The sequence below is a fragment of the Carcharodon carcharias genome, chromosome 22 (genome assembly GCF_017639515.1).
Source record: "Carcharodon carcharias isolate sCarCar2 chromosome 22, sCarCar2.pri, whole genome shotgun sequence".
NCBI classification, from domain to species: Eukaryota; Metazoa; Chordata; class Chondrichthyes; order Lamniformes; family Lamnidae; genus Carcharodon; species Carcharodon carcharias.
In genome coordinates, this window is record NC_054488.1 from 43,572,075 (window position 1) to 43,589,862 (window position 17,788).

At 41.0% G+C, this 17,788-nt stretch overlaps 1 protein-coding gene across 1 annotated transcript in view; it reads right to left on the reverse strand.

Annotated features, from left to right (window-relative positions):
* slc38a10 (solute carrier family 38 member 10) overlaps window positions 1-15,063 on the reverse strand; it is a 125,326-nt gene extending 110,263 nt beyond the window's left edge. The window contains exons 1-3 of the mRNA XM_041217004.1: window positions 13,876-15,063; window positions 8,652-8,769; window positions 2,148-2,193 (exon numbers count right to left, since the gene is read on the reverse strand). Coding sequence (XP_041072938.1) covers window positions 2,148-2,193; window positions 8,652-8,769; window positions 13,876-13,965 — 254 coding nt within the window. The 5' untranslated portion in view covers window positions 13,966-15,063. The remainder of the gene's footprint in view (window positions 1-2,147; window positions 2,194-8,651; window positions 8,770-13,875) is intronic.
* Window positions 15,064-17,788: the final 2,725 nt, after the last annotated feature.

Consider the following 17,788-nt stretch of genomic DNA (forward strand, 5'->3'; position numbering starts at 1 on the left):
AGAGGAAGAATATTTTTTGTTTTACAAATGGGGGGAGGGGACGGTGGCACAGTGGTAATGTCGCTGAACTAGTAATTCAGAGTCCCAAGCTAATGCTCCAGGCACGTGGGTTAAAATCCCACCATGGCAGCTGGTGGAATTTAATTCATTAATAAAATCTGGAATTGAAAGCTCGTTTCAGTAATGGTGAAACTATAATTGATTGTGGTAATAACACATCAGGTTCACTAATGTCCTTTAGGGAAGGAAATCTGCCAACCTTACCTGGTCTGGCCTACATATGACTCCAGACCCACAGCAATGTGGTTGACTCTTAATTGCCCTGAAATGGCCTAAGGATGATTTACCTTGCCAGCAATGCCCACATCCCATGGGAGAATTTAAAATAGATAATTTTCTTGGTAGTACATCCAACACCCTTATTTGCTCTTACAATAGCCTTGTTGTATTGTTCATGGGGCTTCAATGACTCATACATTATTACATCCAGATCCATCTCCCACTCAGCAGTCTTGAGCACAATACCCAGCAGTGTACACATGCTTGGAGTTGCCCCTATCTAAGTGTATTATGTTGCTTTTATCCATAGTGAAAGTTAAATGACAAAAAACAAGCCCGTTCACCCAAAACCAACCCAAAATCTGCACACTAATTCCATAGTACTCAACCTTGCTTATATGCACCGTGAGAATCTTTCTAAGCTCCTATTAAACATCAGTTCAAGAAGTCTAGAACACAATGGGTAACATCCTGGAAAAGGTTTAAACTGTCCTTAAAACGAAGGATGAAATCCTCAGTCAGATTGGTTAATGAACTAATCTTTTGCCAAGCACCTTACAAATAAGCAAACTAGCAAGATTTACAGTACTGGTAATTTATTGCTAGACATATTGCTTTAAAAACCAACTAGAAAAAAGTGGTCCAAAGTTCTGAAAGTCTCCAGTAAGTCCATTTTCAAAAGTAGCACGCAGAACGTTGACAGTTACTCAACAAGTCTGAAGAAAGATCAAACAGGAGGTTGTGAAGTTACAGAAAATACAGTTTTTTTGTAAAAAAGCCCATGCGACCACATAGAACATGTTCACTTATTGAAGGAAAACAAAAGTTTGTTTAAGATTTGGGAGAACTGATTTTAAAACATTCAAATGACATCACTGTTTAACAGGGCAAAATGCCAGAGTGAACAATGCCAATTTTTGAAAAAGATTGAGGTCTGACCAAATGAGAGAAAAGTACTTAAGAGCCATGTTTAAAACATGATAAAAGCAGATGCAAGTTTTTTTAAATAATGATTTTTAAAACCATGTTAGCTGTGGGAAATGGAAATTTTCCACTCCAGGCGTGCCGTGTCAAAAGCAAGCATTCCCATTTTAGTTATAGCAGTTAAATGCAGCAAAGCTCCCTGCAGTCTTCTCCAACACTGTTGTATAGCCCCAATCTCAACAGCACACCCTCCCACCAAACCAGCACGACATTTCTCATGCCAACAATCCTTATAACCTCTGAATGAGTGTGCTAATTTAGAGGCTGAATTTCATGCCTATGGTACTTTGAGCTGTGGGCCCATACCCACAAAGAACAAGGTTGTGTCTTGTATTCACCCATTTCAATCCAGATCCTTGCTGTTAAACAGAAAATCATTCATCCTTTCAAACTGATTTGATTTTAACCCAAGTCAGAGTTCGAAGGCCAGTAAGTTAACTCAAAATGGAATTAGGTCCCTGAGGTTACAGTTTCCCAAGAAAAACTAATTAGTCTTTACATACACATGGGTAGTGCCATAGCAAAAATCTCCTTGATCCTTTTCTCTATTATGAACTGTATAGTTGTTCAGTTACTTCAGAATTACAAGGTTCTCAGTAATCAGAGATTTGAGCTCTACAATAACAGACCATTTTTGCGATGTTCTCAGTTCTGATCTAAAATAATAACAGGCCTTATTTAAAGAGGAAATTAGTGTGGGGTGAGGACTAGTGTGACAATCATCTCTTTGGTTCAAGTTGGTTAAACGCAACTTCTGCTGGGTAAGTGTGGCACGACACGTTATCGAGATTTTATTTATGACACCTGTAAACTGTGGTGCAAGTATGCTTAATAAAATAGTATTACTGCTTAAAATACAACCTTGAATTGTAACTTAAACTTACCTGGTCTCAACCAGCATTTTGCCTGCTTTTCCGTAGGCATGAAAAGCTAAAAATTAAAAAGCAACTGATTAGAAAGCACAACAGTACAAGCACTTTGGAATAGATTTGAATTTATTTTCCATTACATTTCAGAATAAAATGCTTACGTAGTAATTGTGACTGCAGTGAAAGAATTTTGAAACATATACAAATCCCTGAAGTGCACCATCAAGCTTTGTTATATTTTCTGTTAAATAGAGTCAGCATCAGCTTTCTAGAGTTTCTAAATTTTGGCACAAGACACTGAAGCACTAAATACCATTTAATGATGAGGGTAATTCCACAAGGATGCTTAATTGCTAATTGATGCTCCTAGTTGCAAATAATGTTTAAGTGTTTGCTTAAAAAAATTATCTATTATGGTACCTACACCATATGGACTGCAACAGTTCAAGGCAGCAACTCACAACCACCTTCTCAAGGCCAATTAGGGATGGGCAATAAATGCTGGCTTAGCCTGCAACATCCACATCCCAATGAATAAAAAAATTATTCCAAGACCAAGATGAAGAACTCTATGAACAAACACTTATAAGCGATGGTACTCCCCATGGAATTATCTTCCCTTTAAAGAATAATGTATTAATAAATTCCAAAACATTGAAATATATATTATTATTTGGATTAGATATTAGGCACAAGTCAGCAGAACTGCAGTAAAAATTCCATTGCTAGGTCAGCTATCTGGAGTACAGTAACTCAAGATGGATAGCTTCTATGAGATATCAAGACACCTAATATGTTGGCAAAGTACTCACACATATTGTACTCAGCTGCAATGACACTTCCTGTTTACATCAGGATTAGATTGACATAATGGTCAATTCGTGAATTCAGAACTTACTACTTTAAATAAAACAGCAGGGAAGGAGAAAGACACAGCCCATTGGCTGCACGTTATGAAGATTCTAACATCTTCTCAAAAGCTCAAGGAGATATGCCACCTACTGTTGCATGATGTTTATATTGCAGCAGTATTCAGTCAACATTACAGATATCAGCAGCAATATAACCTAAATGGTTAAATTCTCAGTGGAGTGTAGCAACAGAGAATTTAAGTGGTTAGTGGAAAGGAAATTATTATATCAAGAGGAACTCTATGGGTAAAGATCTATTAGTTATGTATTGTCCCTATGGAAATACCTTTCCTTAAAGAACATACACTGATGAGTAGTAGGGCTCCAGGTGGAAAGTCATAAAAATAGAAAACAAGATTCAGGGTTATTTTACACATGTGCGCACACACAGATTTGATGAAAAATCTGTACAAGGCATTAGATAGGTCACAGTGGAGTGTGTTAAATTTCCACCTCTCCTCGCTCCTCTCCTGTAAAGTCCTCACTTACTAATGTTTTCCTAAGCACCACTGTGATTTCCGCACTAAGCACTATTCCGTACTCTCCTCCATTAACCTTTACACCCAGTGACTTCTCATCATGCTGATTTCAGTCACAAACTTCTCCATCTCCTCTTCTCGAGCTTTATCTACCTCACTTAACTTCAACCTGCCCCAAATACACACCCTCAACACTACCATGAATTTATCAAGCCTGTGACTCTGATCTTTTAAGAAGCCACCTCAGATAACCAATTAATCCCAACACTAACACACCAATTGCTGTAACTTCTAACAATCTTCCACCCCTTGGTCCTTATCCAAGTTCTCCCTCAAGTTCCCACCCCTTGCCACTACCAAATCCTGGCCTTCCCTTGTCCTAGTGCTCACCATCCTAAATGTTTCTCGTTACACAGGCACCCCCTTCAAAACAGATGCCATCACATCACTGCTTGACAAATTTGTACTGAATTAAATAAAGATGCAAAATGCTGCAAAAGCCCACCAAGTCTGGCAATATCTGTGGAGAGACAAACAGAGTTAACGTTTTGAGTCTGTATGTCTCTTCTTCAGAGCTAAAGACAGGTAGAAATGTGATGGATTTAAACTGTTTAATAAGGAGTGGAGCAGGTGGAGCAAAAGAGATGGTCAGGGATAGGTGGGAGCTAAGGACAAATTAGATAAAGAGACTACCGAACTCTTCATTTCCAGCAGCCATTCCACTTCTCTTTAGCTCTGAAGAGGAGTCATATGGACTCAAAACGTTAACTGTTTTTCTCTCCACAGATGATATTAGACTTGCTCAGTTTTTCTAGCATTTTCCATTTTGGTTTCCAGCATCCGCAGTATTTTGCTTTTATTCCATTTCTAACTTTTGTTTCCTTTTCAAGATCTTCAAATACAACTTCTGCAATCTACCAGCTTTGTGGTCAACGCTCCAAAAATCTCCTTGCTACTTTTCTTCCTGTCTTTAAAAGCTTCTTAAAATTAATGATCGACCTTTCTTTCTCCTAACACATCTTTTATTTCTGCACTCTCCTATGTGCAATTCCTTGGCACTATTGGTGTTAAAAGTGTCCTATAAATGCAAGGTGATATTGCACCTGGATTGATCACTCCATTTTAGCCCGAACATGGAGCTGTGGAGAAAGTACATCCATTTGCACTAAGACCATATTAGGGATGAGAGCACATAGCTGTGAAGAGAGAAAACAAAGACCAAAGCAGGAAACATTGAGGGTGTAGAGAAGTACATGCTGTTGAAATAGTATGGACTTCAAATCAAATTATCCAATGTCCATTAAGAACAAACATAACATCTTACAGCTATTGATTTCAAATGAGAAGCAATTTTAACACTTATACCCATTAACAGGTTTTAAAAAGTAGAATACTCCCCAAGTTGTTGGGTTACCTGTGTTCAAAACAGAATTGCAAAATGGAAATAATTGCAAAAGCTGTCTTAGGCTCATCTGCCTCCACAGTTATTAACCTGGACTGAGTCAGCTGATTTCAGTGTGGTTGAGCATCAGTGATCCCAGAAGTTGATATGAATGGGCAACAGTTGAACGTTGTTTGCAGAGAGCGTAAGCAGTTCAGGGAAGTCTGGATCAGGATATTGATTAGGAAGTCAAACTGCAAACACTGCGCAACATATGGGGAGGGTGAGAAATACCTGGACACTTTGTTCCAGAAGACAGTTACAACTCTTAAAATAGGGTCATCTGTTTTGGTCAGCAGTATGGAACAGGAGGATGTGACCGTGAATGAGGCAGGTAAAGGGACCAAGCAGACAGCAATGGAGGAGCCTCAGACTTTGAAACTGTCAAACAGGTTTGAAGTGCTTACAATCTGTGTAGACAAAAGCAAGGTCAACAAGGCGGATGAGCAGGCTAGCCTTGGCACCATGGTACAGGAAGCTGCTCAAGCAGAGGGAGCAAACAGGAATGTAGTGGTAGTAGGGGACAGTACAGTGAGGGGGATTGACACTGTTCTCTGCAGCAGAGAGTGAGAGACCAGAAGGCTGTGTTGCCTGCCTGGTGCCCGGGTTCGGGACATCTGGTCAGGGCTGGTGAGGAACTTTGGGGGGGGGGGAGGAATGAGAGGGATCCAGTCGTCATGGTAGTCCAAGGAAGGAGATTCTGCATAGTCAGTGTGAGGAGCTAGGTACAAAATTAAGCAGAACCTCAAAGGTCATAATTTCTGGATTATTACCTGAGCCACATGGGTTCCGGTTCATGGGCACGGGTACGGGGGTAAATGGGGCTGTGCTATTGGGATGGTTTACACCTGAACCGTACTGGGACGAGCGTTCTTGCGAATCGCATAACTAGTGAAGTAGAAAGGGTCTTAAACAAAATCATGGGGGCAAGGGATCAAATGTGGGAAGGTGTGCTAAATTAAAAAGAGTAGAGACAAGGTAAGAGAGGAAGGTATTAATTTTGGGAAATGATAAACAGGCCATGACAGGAAGGGACAGAGAGTACAAGTCAAGAGTAAACCAATAGATAAGGCTAGAAGTTACAAAAATGATAAAAAGGACAAAACTTAAGGCTCTGTATCTGAATGCACGTAGCATTCGAAACCAAACAGATGAACTAATAGTGCAAATAGAGATAAATAAGTACAATCTAAAAAACATTACAGGGACATGGCTACAGGATGGGATAGATTGGGACCTGAACATTGAAGGGTGAGACCCTTTAGGAAAGATAGAAAGTTAGGAAAAGATGGAGGGGTGGTTCTGTTAATTAAAGACGACAATAACACAATAGAGAGGGATGGCCTAAATGTAGGAAACCAGGATATAGAAGCAGTTTGGGTGGAGATGAGGAATGATAAAGGCAAGAAGTTACTTGGAGTGGTGTACAGGCTCCCTAACAGAAATCACATGGTAGGATGGCGCATCAAAGAAGAAATAGTGGGAGCTTGTCAGAAAGATACTGCAATCATCATGGGGGATTTTAATCTACATATAGATTGAAACAATCAGATGGGCAAAGGTAGCATAGATGACGGAATCACAGAATGTTTTAGGGATAATTTCTTAGATCAGCATGTTCTGGAGTCAACCAGGCAGCAGGCTACACTGGACTTGATATTGTGCAATGAGATAGGATTAATTAAATGACCTCAGTGAAGGCGCCTCGAGATAGCAGTGATCATAATATGATCGCATTTTACATTCAGTTTGAGGGAGAGAAAACTGGGTTTAACACTGGTATTTAAAACTTAAATAAGGGCAATTACGAGGGCATGAAAGCAGAGCTAGCGAAAGTGAACTGATAATTTAGGTTAAGGGATAGGTCAATAGAGATCCAGTGGCAGACATTTAAGGAGCTATTTCAGAATAGATACATTCAGACAAAAAATAAAAATTCCAAGGGGAGGATCCACCAGCCATGGTTAACTAAAAATGTTAAAGATAGTTTCAAACTTAAAAAGCATATAGTTGTATAGTTGTGCAAAGATGGGTGGCAGGTCAGAAGATTGCACAGAATATAAAAAAAACGGTGAAGAATGACTAAAACATGAACAAGGAGGGAAAAGTTAGAGCACAAGAGAAAGCTAGCTAGAAATATAAAGACAAAATATAAATATAAAGTGTTGACGAACACCCCTTTGTCCTTTTGTCTATGACATCTTTGGCAATCTCTTCTTTGCCTCCACCTATCATTGGCCCTCTATCCAGCTCCCTTCAACGAGCTTATTTCCACCTCATTTCTATATTTCATAGTTCTGATGAAGAGTCATACGGACTCGAAATGTAAACTATATTCCTTGCCGCAGATGCTGTCAAACCTGCTGAGTTTTTCCAGGTACTTTTGTTTTTGTTTCAGATTTCCAGCATCCACAGTATTTTGCTTTTAGCCTGGATAGAAGATTGGCTAACTAACAGAAAACAGTAGGCTTATATGACTCATTTTCTGCTTGGCAGGATGTGACAAGTGGTGTGCCACAGGGATCAGTGCTGGGGCCTCAACTCTTTACAATTTATATAAATGACTTGGATGAAGGTATGGTTGCTAAATTAGCTGATGACACAAAGGTAAGTAGGAAAGTAAGTTATGAAGAGGACGTAAGGAGGCTACAAAAAGATCTAGATAGGTTAGGCGAGTGGGCAAACATCTGGCAAATGGAATACAATGTAGGAAAATATGAGATTGTCCATTTTGGCAGGATGAATTAAAAAAAGACATTATCTAAACAGTGAGAGATTGTGGAGATGCAGAGGGATCTAGGTGTCCTAGTGCATGAATTGCAAAAGATTAACATGCAGGTGCAGCAAGTAATTAGAAAAGCTAATAGGATGTTATTGTATTCAATTCCCCTCACAATAAACAAGAATAGGGAGGTTATGCTTCAGTTATACAGGGCATTGGTGAGACCACAATCTGGAATACTGTGTACAGTATTGGTCTCCTTATTTAAGGAAAGATGTAAATGCATTAGAAACAGTTCAGAGAAGGTTTACTAGATTAATACCAGGAATGAGCAGGTTATCTTATGAGGAAAGGCTGAACAGACTAGGCTTGTATCTGCTGGAGTTTAGGAGAGTAAGGGGTGACCTGATTGAAACATATAAGATCCTGAGGGAACTTGACAGGGTGAATGTGGAAAGGATATTTCCTCTTGTGGGAGAATCTAGAACTCAAGATCACTGCTCCAAAATAAGGGGTCGCCCATTTAGGACAGAGATAAGGAAAAACCTTTTCCTCTCAGAGGGTTGTAGGACTTTGGAATTCTCTTCCTCAAAAGGTGGAAGAGGCAGAGTCCTTCAATATCTTTAAGGCAGAGGTAGATAGCTTCTTGATAAGCAAGGGGGTGAAAGGTTATCAGGGGTAGGCAGGAATTAGTTCAGCCATGATCTTACTGAATTGTGGAGCAGGCTTGAAGGGTGAAGTGGCCTAATCCTGCTCCGAGTTCGGACTGCATCAAGCACAGCTTTGATGCTTGTTAGTAAAGTAGAAGGCTGACACTTGGCACAGCAGTAATAAATGGCAACTTGCTACATTCCTACAGAGGAAGTAGTATTTGAAGTTGCTGTATTTTGGTACAGTGATGCAAAGGGTAATTCCTGGATTTAGAAACCGAGCCTTTTTTACTAGCACTAATGCAGAATTTCTTACCAAGGCCTGGGTATGTCCTGCGCTTACTGGTGTTCGCTGCCTTCACCAGAAACATACAGGATTGGTGAGTCATCCAGGAACAGAAGAGGAGTAGGACAACACCCAATGCAATTCCACACTACAAGGCAAAAAAAAATCAGGAGATAAGATATCCATTCTAATTTGAAAGAAACATCAGCAAGGTTATGGACCACAAAAGAATTGATCCTACAGTATGTGCATTAGCAAGTTTAAAGTACCCATCAATAATTCAGTCCAGTGAAACTGTGGTGCACCTCGTTCTGAAATCATCCTGAACCAGACCCAACCAATGTCAACCAACAGATCGGTATTTGATAGAACTATATTTTAAGCTGCAGACTAGAATATGAATTAAAAATAACTTTCAATTCAATTAATCAAACTTGATTTTAGTTTCCTGAAAAAAACATGTTTATCAAGACAATTCTACAATCCATTTAGTTTATTTCTTATTTATCAAGAGTAGCAGGATCATTTGAAACCTCAGGGGGTGGTTGTCCCTGCCTTTTTGCATAATCAACCCAGACCCAGGTAAGGGTCCCATGCTCAAGATTATGGGCCATGGCCAACAGCTGAACCAACAAATTTACAGTAGTGATGGCAGAACAGCTAGGACCTCGAGGGACAATGGCTGTTTACCGGCTGAGGATCCTTCAGGAAGACCATTTATGATTCCTTATTTATGATTTCTTTAAGCACAAAGGGAAGGCAACGTGAACCCCCCCCCCCCCATCGGGATTCCTAGGCAGGGTGAAACTCAGCACAAATGCGCAATGGGCACAGACATAAGGTAGAGATTCTAAGGAGGCAGGAAGCAATGTCCCAGACCTTTGTTTCTTATCCCTGGACTAGCAGCCACAGGGCAGTCCAAAATGCCATGTTGGGCTTGCCCCAGTCCCTCCAGAATGAATAAGCTCATCAGCAAGCCCAAGAGGAAAAAATATTTTAACTTGTTTTTGAATTTAGTCATGGAATCCTTCAAGCCTTTGGCTCTGCAAAAGCAGCACAATATGTTAAAGCCAACATCCAAGAAAGCAGCTGTAGGCTTTTCAGATCTACAACTGTACTATTTCCTGCCCAAGCTATAAATGATGTGGCACAGCCAAGCTGCGGTCCTGTGCCAGGGGTGTTGGTCCATTGGTAATGACTAAAACAGGAAATATTTGCCTTTCAGGGGGGAAAGTGAGATATACAAAGGGAAAAAAACAGCCCCTGCATATTTTCTTACTGGTCCAGTTAAGTTCCTGGTCAATGGTAACCCCGAGGATGTTGATGGTACTAATCGTTATTCTAGCTTTTAGGTTTATGCAAAACCAAGGGAAAAGCTAAAGTCACACGACGGGAGTGAAGGAGTCCAATGTTCAGATTTACCCAATTTGGCACAGCACAGCCATGGTGATTTTTTCCAGGGTGACAATTGGGAATTTAAAAGCTGGGCAAATGATTAGCAGTCAGTTTTGGCTGAGTCCAGGCACACAAAATTGGCTGCACTGATGGAGGATAATTATGTTCCCACACTTCCCTCCTTCCCTCTACTGCTGAAATTGTAAAAATGCAAAAGCCATTTTAATGCTTCAAACAATTTCTGACACCAATGTAACTTTACCCAGCTGGATACAACAAAAGTGACTGCTGGTGCTAATGACCTTTCTGCTTAGCCACAATTATAATGCAGATATCTTCAAAACAGCCACTAAGACTGCCTGGGTAGGGAAATGTATGCTGCACATGGGGCTAAAAGTCAACAGAAAACGTAGGCTAGGAAAGATTATAGGCAATCAAAATGTAATCCTTTTGAATGCCAAGGATCAGATTGTGCTTTTGAAACAGACAATGTATAACAAAATAGAAATTCTTGGCGTCACACATTTCAGTAGAACATTTTTTTTGGACACAAGAGAATGTGGATTATTTTACTGAAAAAAAATGCCCTCTTTTTGTCATGAGAGCTGAAACCAGGTGGCAAGGCAGCAGCAACAATGCCTGTGATATACCAGTTTTCTTTGTTAACACTGTCAGTAAGGGAAGATATAACCCTAATGGCAACAACGGTGTATCCATTAAGAATATACATGATGGCTGAGAGAGATAGTGGACTGTAATATGATCTTAGCACATAAACTGTGAGAGGAGTTTATGTTATTGCAACCCCTTGATTATATTCCCTGAGAGTTTTTATTCTCAAAACGCACAGATTTTCTCTGATTATTAACTTTGAATTATTTCTTGAGAAATCTGTGCTGGTGGAATCACATCTTTAATGCATCTTGTGATTACAGCCATCACATATGAAGACACACGGGACACTGACAGCTTGTAGCCACACTGGCAGCACAAAAGGGAGATAAAACATCAAATTGAAGCTGCATCTATGATACACAATATGATACCAGGGAGTAGCTTCAAGGTTCCAATCTAATTCAGGGATTCAGATGATGTCAAAATGCAAGAAAGAAGCCATTTATAACTATTGAACTCTCAGATTCCTTCCCTGATAAGCTGTTTTTAGTCCCTACAGTTTCAATCTTATTACAGATAGCAAGGAATGTTTGTAAGGCTGTAAAACTAATCTCATGGTTAAGGTACAGAAGGAACTTGAATTTATATACCACATCATGCCCATCAGAAACGTCCCAAAGCACTTTACATACAAAGAATCCCTTTAAAGGGCAGACATGGTTTTACCGGTAGATGAGCACAGCACCCTCTTGCTTGTGCATAGTAATCTTGTACAAAAAACAATGAGAGAAATAATCAGTAAGCTTCGTGCTGGTAACTTTTATAAATAGTGTCATGGGATCTTTAGCATTCATGTGAACCAATGAAATGGGCAGAAGTTTTTCTCAGTTTAATATCTCATTCAAAGGATTGCACTTCCTACAATGCAGTGCTGCCTTAGTGCCAGATTTGCCTAGATTTTTCTGATCAAATTCCGGAGTGGAGCATCAACCCACATCCTCCCGACTCAGAGTAGGGAGTGTCACCATGTGAACTAAATAGGCAGTTAAACTGATTAAGATCACAAGTAAATATAGACAGGGAAGGGTTTTCAGCACATCTTAGTTGATCCAAAAACACCTACAATATCTCCAGCACTGAAATTCTCCCTTCAGTGGTACAAGGTTTTTGCCTTGCCTTTCCTACCTGGAGGACCATTTGTTTTTGATCATTCTACGTGAAGAACAATGTCCTGACGTTAGTGCATATGAACTATTACCTCCTTATCCTAATGCGGTTTATCTTGAAGTAGCATTCACAACCTGCCTTTTCCATACAGTTTACTATCTCAAATCCTTTTAAGAATTCCATCTCCCTTGCCTCCATTCAAAGCTGAAAAGCCCAAGCTGCTCCAATCTTTTCTTGTGCTTCTGTCATGTGGGGATAGGTTTGTAGCTTTTCTCTGCACTACCTCCAGAGATTGTCATACAGCCACCAATACTGGACAAAGCACTTAATGGACAGCTGGTTCCGAGTGCTGTTTTACATTTTCAAACCAACATGCTTGGAGTTCAATTCCACTGACTTAAGACAGTTCAGAAATTTTATTCTCTTTGTTGATTGTTGCTCCACTGTGACTCGACAAGTGTAGATCGTACTCTACATGATGTGAGAATATGAAAGCTAACTTGTTTTCAATTGTATGGCCGGTGTAATTAATGCAAAGCTAACAAATCTTTATTTCCCTTTTATAATTATAATACTATAACTTCAATACTAAAACATTTGTTCAATTACTCACACCTTGACCCTCAAGTTTTGCTCTTGCAGTTTAGACCACTTCATTTTCTTAATTCATTTGCTGCTTTGTGATAACATCCATGCAGACTACTTTAAATTATTACAGGATGTATGCATGTTTAACAAAAATACTGGTGTAATTTTCTATTAATATAAAAATCAACCTATTTTTGAAATGCATCCTCCTCCCCCACCACCCTCCCCCCTTTCATCTGGATCACTTAAAAATAACAAGCAGGCATTTATCTCTTAGTTTTAAGAGAATGGTCTTAAGCTGGGCACAAGAAGTAAGCAAGGGCAACCCTGAGTAATGTGCCCTCAAAGTAATTCTCATACCACACCACACTATGGATAGATATGGCAACTTTGTAATCCATAGGTACTTGGCTCAGTTGAAACCCAAGATTCATTGAGTGGTGGGACGTAAATCTCTGTTCATAAGCATCATATTGTTTTCACAAGTAGGAACTATCTACTTTATTTAAAGAGATTCATTAGTAATGAAAGAAATATGATTTCAATTATGTAACTTCAACAATCCCACATATTGAATAAATGTTTTAATAATTAACTTATCGTATTATAATCACAAAATAGGTATAAAGTTTTATTAGCTTTGCAATTGAAAACAAGCCAGCCTTCATAGACATCATAAAGTGCATATCAATCTCTTACTGGAAAAATGTCATTTATCACAACCTAATCAAGGAGAGCAGTTTCCCTCATGCACTGACAACAGTATAAACCACCTTTGTTAGAACATATATGAGCTTCCTAAAGATAGTGAAGATCACGTGTATTGTAATTTCGAAAATACACAGCACAATTACATATATTGTGCAAAGCTAGGTGCTAGCAACAGTCGGTATTTGTGGCTACTATATACAAGTATTAGTGTTCATGTCCTGGGACAAAAAGAGCAAAAGTGGAACATAGAAAAAATGTACTTGTATTTACAGTATATCTTTGATGTCTTCATGAAAAACACTTCAGAGCCAATCAATTACTGGTGAAGCTGTTTTGTAAGTAAACACAGCAACCAATTTATCAATAGCACAGTCCCACAAACAGTAGGTGAAATACATGTCTGCTGATTGAGGAATAAATACTGACCAGGGCACAAGAACTCCCTACTTTTTCTGAATAATGCCATCGATTATTTTACATCCACTTTTAACAAGTCTATGGGGCTTTAGTCAAATGGCAACACCTTGCAACTATGCATCACTTGGTCAGTAGTGCACTGGTGTCAATCTTGAAAATGTGCTCAACTCCCAGGATTGGAACTTGAAATCACTGCCTTCTGACTCAAGATACAATATGCCAGAATCAAGCTGAAATATATTTGTTAGCACATTTAATTAAAATAAAGGTGCACGTTTTATACTTGTAAAAACACCTTCAGCACATAACATGCTGTATTACAATAAATGAGACACTTGCAACCTAGTATATCTTCACTCACCTGTTTGAAGCAGAACGGCATGGTGAGCACACTCACTCCCACGATACTGTTCACTACGTTCATGATGAAGCCCCAGTTTGAAGCAGTCATGTTTGATTAGTTTTTGTAATCTCAGATAGGAGCTTAAAAAAAAACTGACTTCACCGTGGATTACTTTTTTTCGACGTTGGCAGAATGAACAGTTAATTACCAGCACAATGTCAAACTGGAAGCAGCTGCCTATTGAGTCTTGTCCGTATTGGAAAACTAAATATCAAACATTGTTTTCTAAATCCCACCTGAACAGAAAACTGACCGTGCTAACTTGAAATTTATTGTAACTTAAAAGAAAATCTGCAGTGACTGCCTAGAGAGAAAAAAAATCCTGGGTGTGCAAGGAGAATAAGGGCACCCTACACAGAAAGAAACCTCACATAGGACGGAATCGGTCATGTAATGTGACCCTGCAGCGCAAGGAGTAGGGTTACTGTACATAAATTAATTAAGGGGGTTGACTGGGGGGGTCAAGTAGGCTGAAATAAGGTGGGAAAGGTAGATAACGGAAAGGGAATGACAGTTTAAAGAAATCGAAGGAAAGAAATGGGACTTTGAAGTTTGGCAGAATGTGCAGCGACCGCAAACAAAACAAGGGAAATGAAATCACAAGTTGTTTGCAGCTAAAAGCGTGAAGGCTGCAGGAGGTGGAGGGAAGATACCAGATAAATGCAAGGTGAGGAAAGGGAGTGTGAAAGTGGGGAGGCTGAGGGACACCAGGACTTTTCCGTGACGTGGCGGATCCTCGGCGGCAAACTCTGCTTTCACTGAGGGGCTCTCTTGTTTACCACCAGCCCTCGCGCTCCTTGTGCTGTCACCGAAGCTCCTCAACGCCGACCGCTCCGGGGCCACCTCTCACTCCCCCTCGACCATTTTCGGCCCAGGCGCTTTCCCTCCGCCTCAAAACAACAGCCGCCGCCAGCCCCCAACAATAACAACAACAACAACAGCAGCAGCAGCAGGCGCCGCTTCTTCTCGTTTGTCGCCAACTTCTTGCTGCCGGAGGATAAAGGACCGAAACTCAGTCCGACCTGCACCGGTCACCCTTCCGCCCTTCCTTCCCTCTCTCTCCCTCCTTCCTTCAACTTGCAGCCCATTCAATTTCCAACCCCTCCCTTCCCAGTTCCACCACTTTCTCTCCCTCGCTTCGCTCTTGCCAACTCTCTCCCTCCCCCACCCACCCCCCACTCCGTCTCCAGGAAGTCAGGTTGACAACGAGTGTCCCCGGCAACGGATGGGCCTACCCGCCCTACAGCCACGGTCCTCCGAGCGCAGCGCCGCCCGTGAGGTCCGGAGGACTAATGACACCCTCAGATGCTGGAGCTGGTGAGTTGAGTTGAGATGACCTACTCCCCCAAAACAATTTCTCCTACACCCGCGCTGACTGCCTGCTGCTTTTATATCAGATTTCCAACTTTTGCAGATGCTTCCTTTTTTTTAATTTTATTTGCAGCTGTTCAATTGTTAAAGGTTATCAGGGGTAGGTGGGAATGTGGAGTTGAGGTTACAGTCAGACCAGCCATGATTATATTGGATGGTAGAGCAGGCTCGATTGGACTACTCCTGCTCCTAATTCGTATGTTCACATGGGGCTGAATCTTCCGCTCGGGGAGCAGCGGGGCCAGCTTGCCGAAGCGTGTGTCCCAACATCACCGCGCGTCTTTTAGATTTTCAGTTCGGCGGGCGTGCAGCTGAGTCGACTGCGCGTCCACCGAAATGTCAAAGGCCTGTGAAGGCCATTAATGAACTAATTAAGCCTATTGAGAAAGCTGCCCTTCCAACCTTCAGGTTGGCGGGCAGGCCAAGAGCCCAGGCGGCCTTCGCATTTCTCATGGAACCTCATCGACGGGCTGAAGGGTTTATAAATTAAATACATTTTTTTCATTAAAGTTAATTGACATGCCCCAGTTCATGTGACACACTGTCACATGAGGGGACATGTCTTAACATTTTTTTATCTTCATTAAAATTTTTGAAACTTAAACTAATCTCCCTGAGGCACATTGCGCGCATGTGCAAAAGAGAGCAGGCCCCGACTCAGGGAACTCCCCCCACCACCCGCACAGGGAGCACTCAGCACTTCCGGGGGTGGGTCATGCTTGGCGGGTCTTAATTGGCTCGCCCATCTAAAATGGTGGCGCGGGCGCTGAACAGGCGCCTGTCCCCGCATAACCCCCCGACGGGGAAAATTCTACCCATGAATGTATGTTCATCTGTAAAAAAAACTTAAGTTTCTGTTAAAACAATGCAGTTTCTATATCCAAGCAATAATGAACTAAATATGTGATTGTTACAACTTTTGTTGCTTCACATGAGATAAAATTATTATTGCACTAAGTTTGACATTCTTGCACTAATTGAAACAGATAATCAGACCAGAGGTTCCCAAACTTTGGGCTGTGATAGATAGATTCTTGATTGCCATGTGAGTCAAAGGGGGTAGACAGGAAAGTTAAGTTGAGGCCATATCAGATCAACCATGATCGCATCAAATAGCAGAGCAGTCTCGAGGGGCCGAATGGCCTACTGCTCCTAATCTGTATGCTCGTGACGAGATTATCAAGCAGGGCGAGGACGACACTGGGTCAGCAAATAGAAATTAAATATTAATATATGGCTGCAATCCACAATGCAGTGAAGGGTGAATCTTGTTGCTGTTTTCTTCAGCTGGGGAAATGCTGCCAGTGATGGATTGCCAACTCTGATTTGACATATTCCTGGAAGTTTCATCAAATGACTGCCTACTCCCGACACTTCCATGACTGGTCGCCCATCACACCCATTCGCATGGCTCACCTTTCTCCCATTCCATTTGAAAAGCACACAGTCTCTTTCTTACCAGATTGGAAGGTTCTTGATCGTCTCCTCCCATTTCCATTTTTTTTGTGAATGAGGAAAGCGTCCTTTTATTCACTGCTCTGATTTGTTTCTCTTGTTGCACACAGCAGTCAGTGTCCTGGAGATTAGTTGTTAATTCCTGGAGACTCCAGGCCAACCTGGAGGGTTGGCAACCCAGTGAGCCATGTGTAATTATTATGGCTTATGTTCCAATTGCAGCAGTCACCAGGGACAAGCCGGACTCAATCTGGAGTACATGGGACTTGCAGCCTGGATCCCAGTGGCCAAATATTTCCTAATAGACAAGATGGCAGCAGCCACAGATGGGGCAGTAGTCACAAATCAGTACGCCTACAGAATAAAGTTGTGGATCATGTGAAGCCTGGTAGAATGGTTCCAGAAAAAGCAGCATCCTTGATGATGTGTGTATACTTGCTGCTTATAGGCCCCATCCAGCTCTTACTGCAGCAACTGGTAATGGGACTCATTTGCAAGTGGGGAGGTTTCAATGTGCACAGAGCCAGGATAACATTCACAAATGTCTCAGGCACAGTAGGATCTAGGTCCTAAATCCTAGGCTAAACCTTGATGATTTTTACTGGAGGAGGGGGATACTTTAATGAATAATGTCCATTTAATTGTGTAATGACTGCCTTCTCACGGATTTGACTGGTCTTTAAATTATACACTGCAGTTTGACACTGGTAACATTATTACTGTAGATACTATTTTGGCCAAAGAATTTAAATACCCTGTTCAATGCAAAAATATTGGGCAGCATTTTCAACTGTAGTGGAAAATGCAAAATCAGTGATACCAGATCAGCTGCCTGTTAGAAACCCCGTCCAGGTATTTAAGAGGTGGCTGCCATTCTTTTTATGTTCCTAGAAGTTCAATCCACCATTTCTTCAAAAGAGGGGGGAGCCCATGGGACATGAATTTTCTGAAGCAAATTCAGCAAAAAAAAATATAGTTTGGGAACCTCTGGATCAGACATTTTGATGATTTTTACACTTGATAAAGCTTTCTGTAGAAATAACGT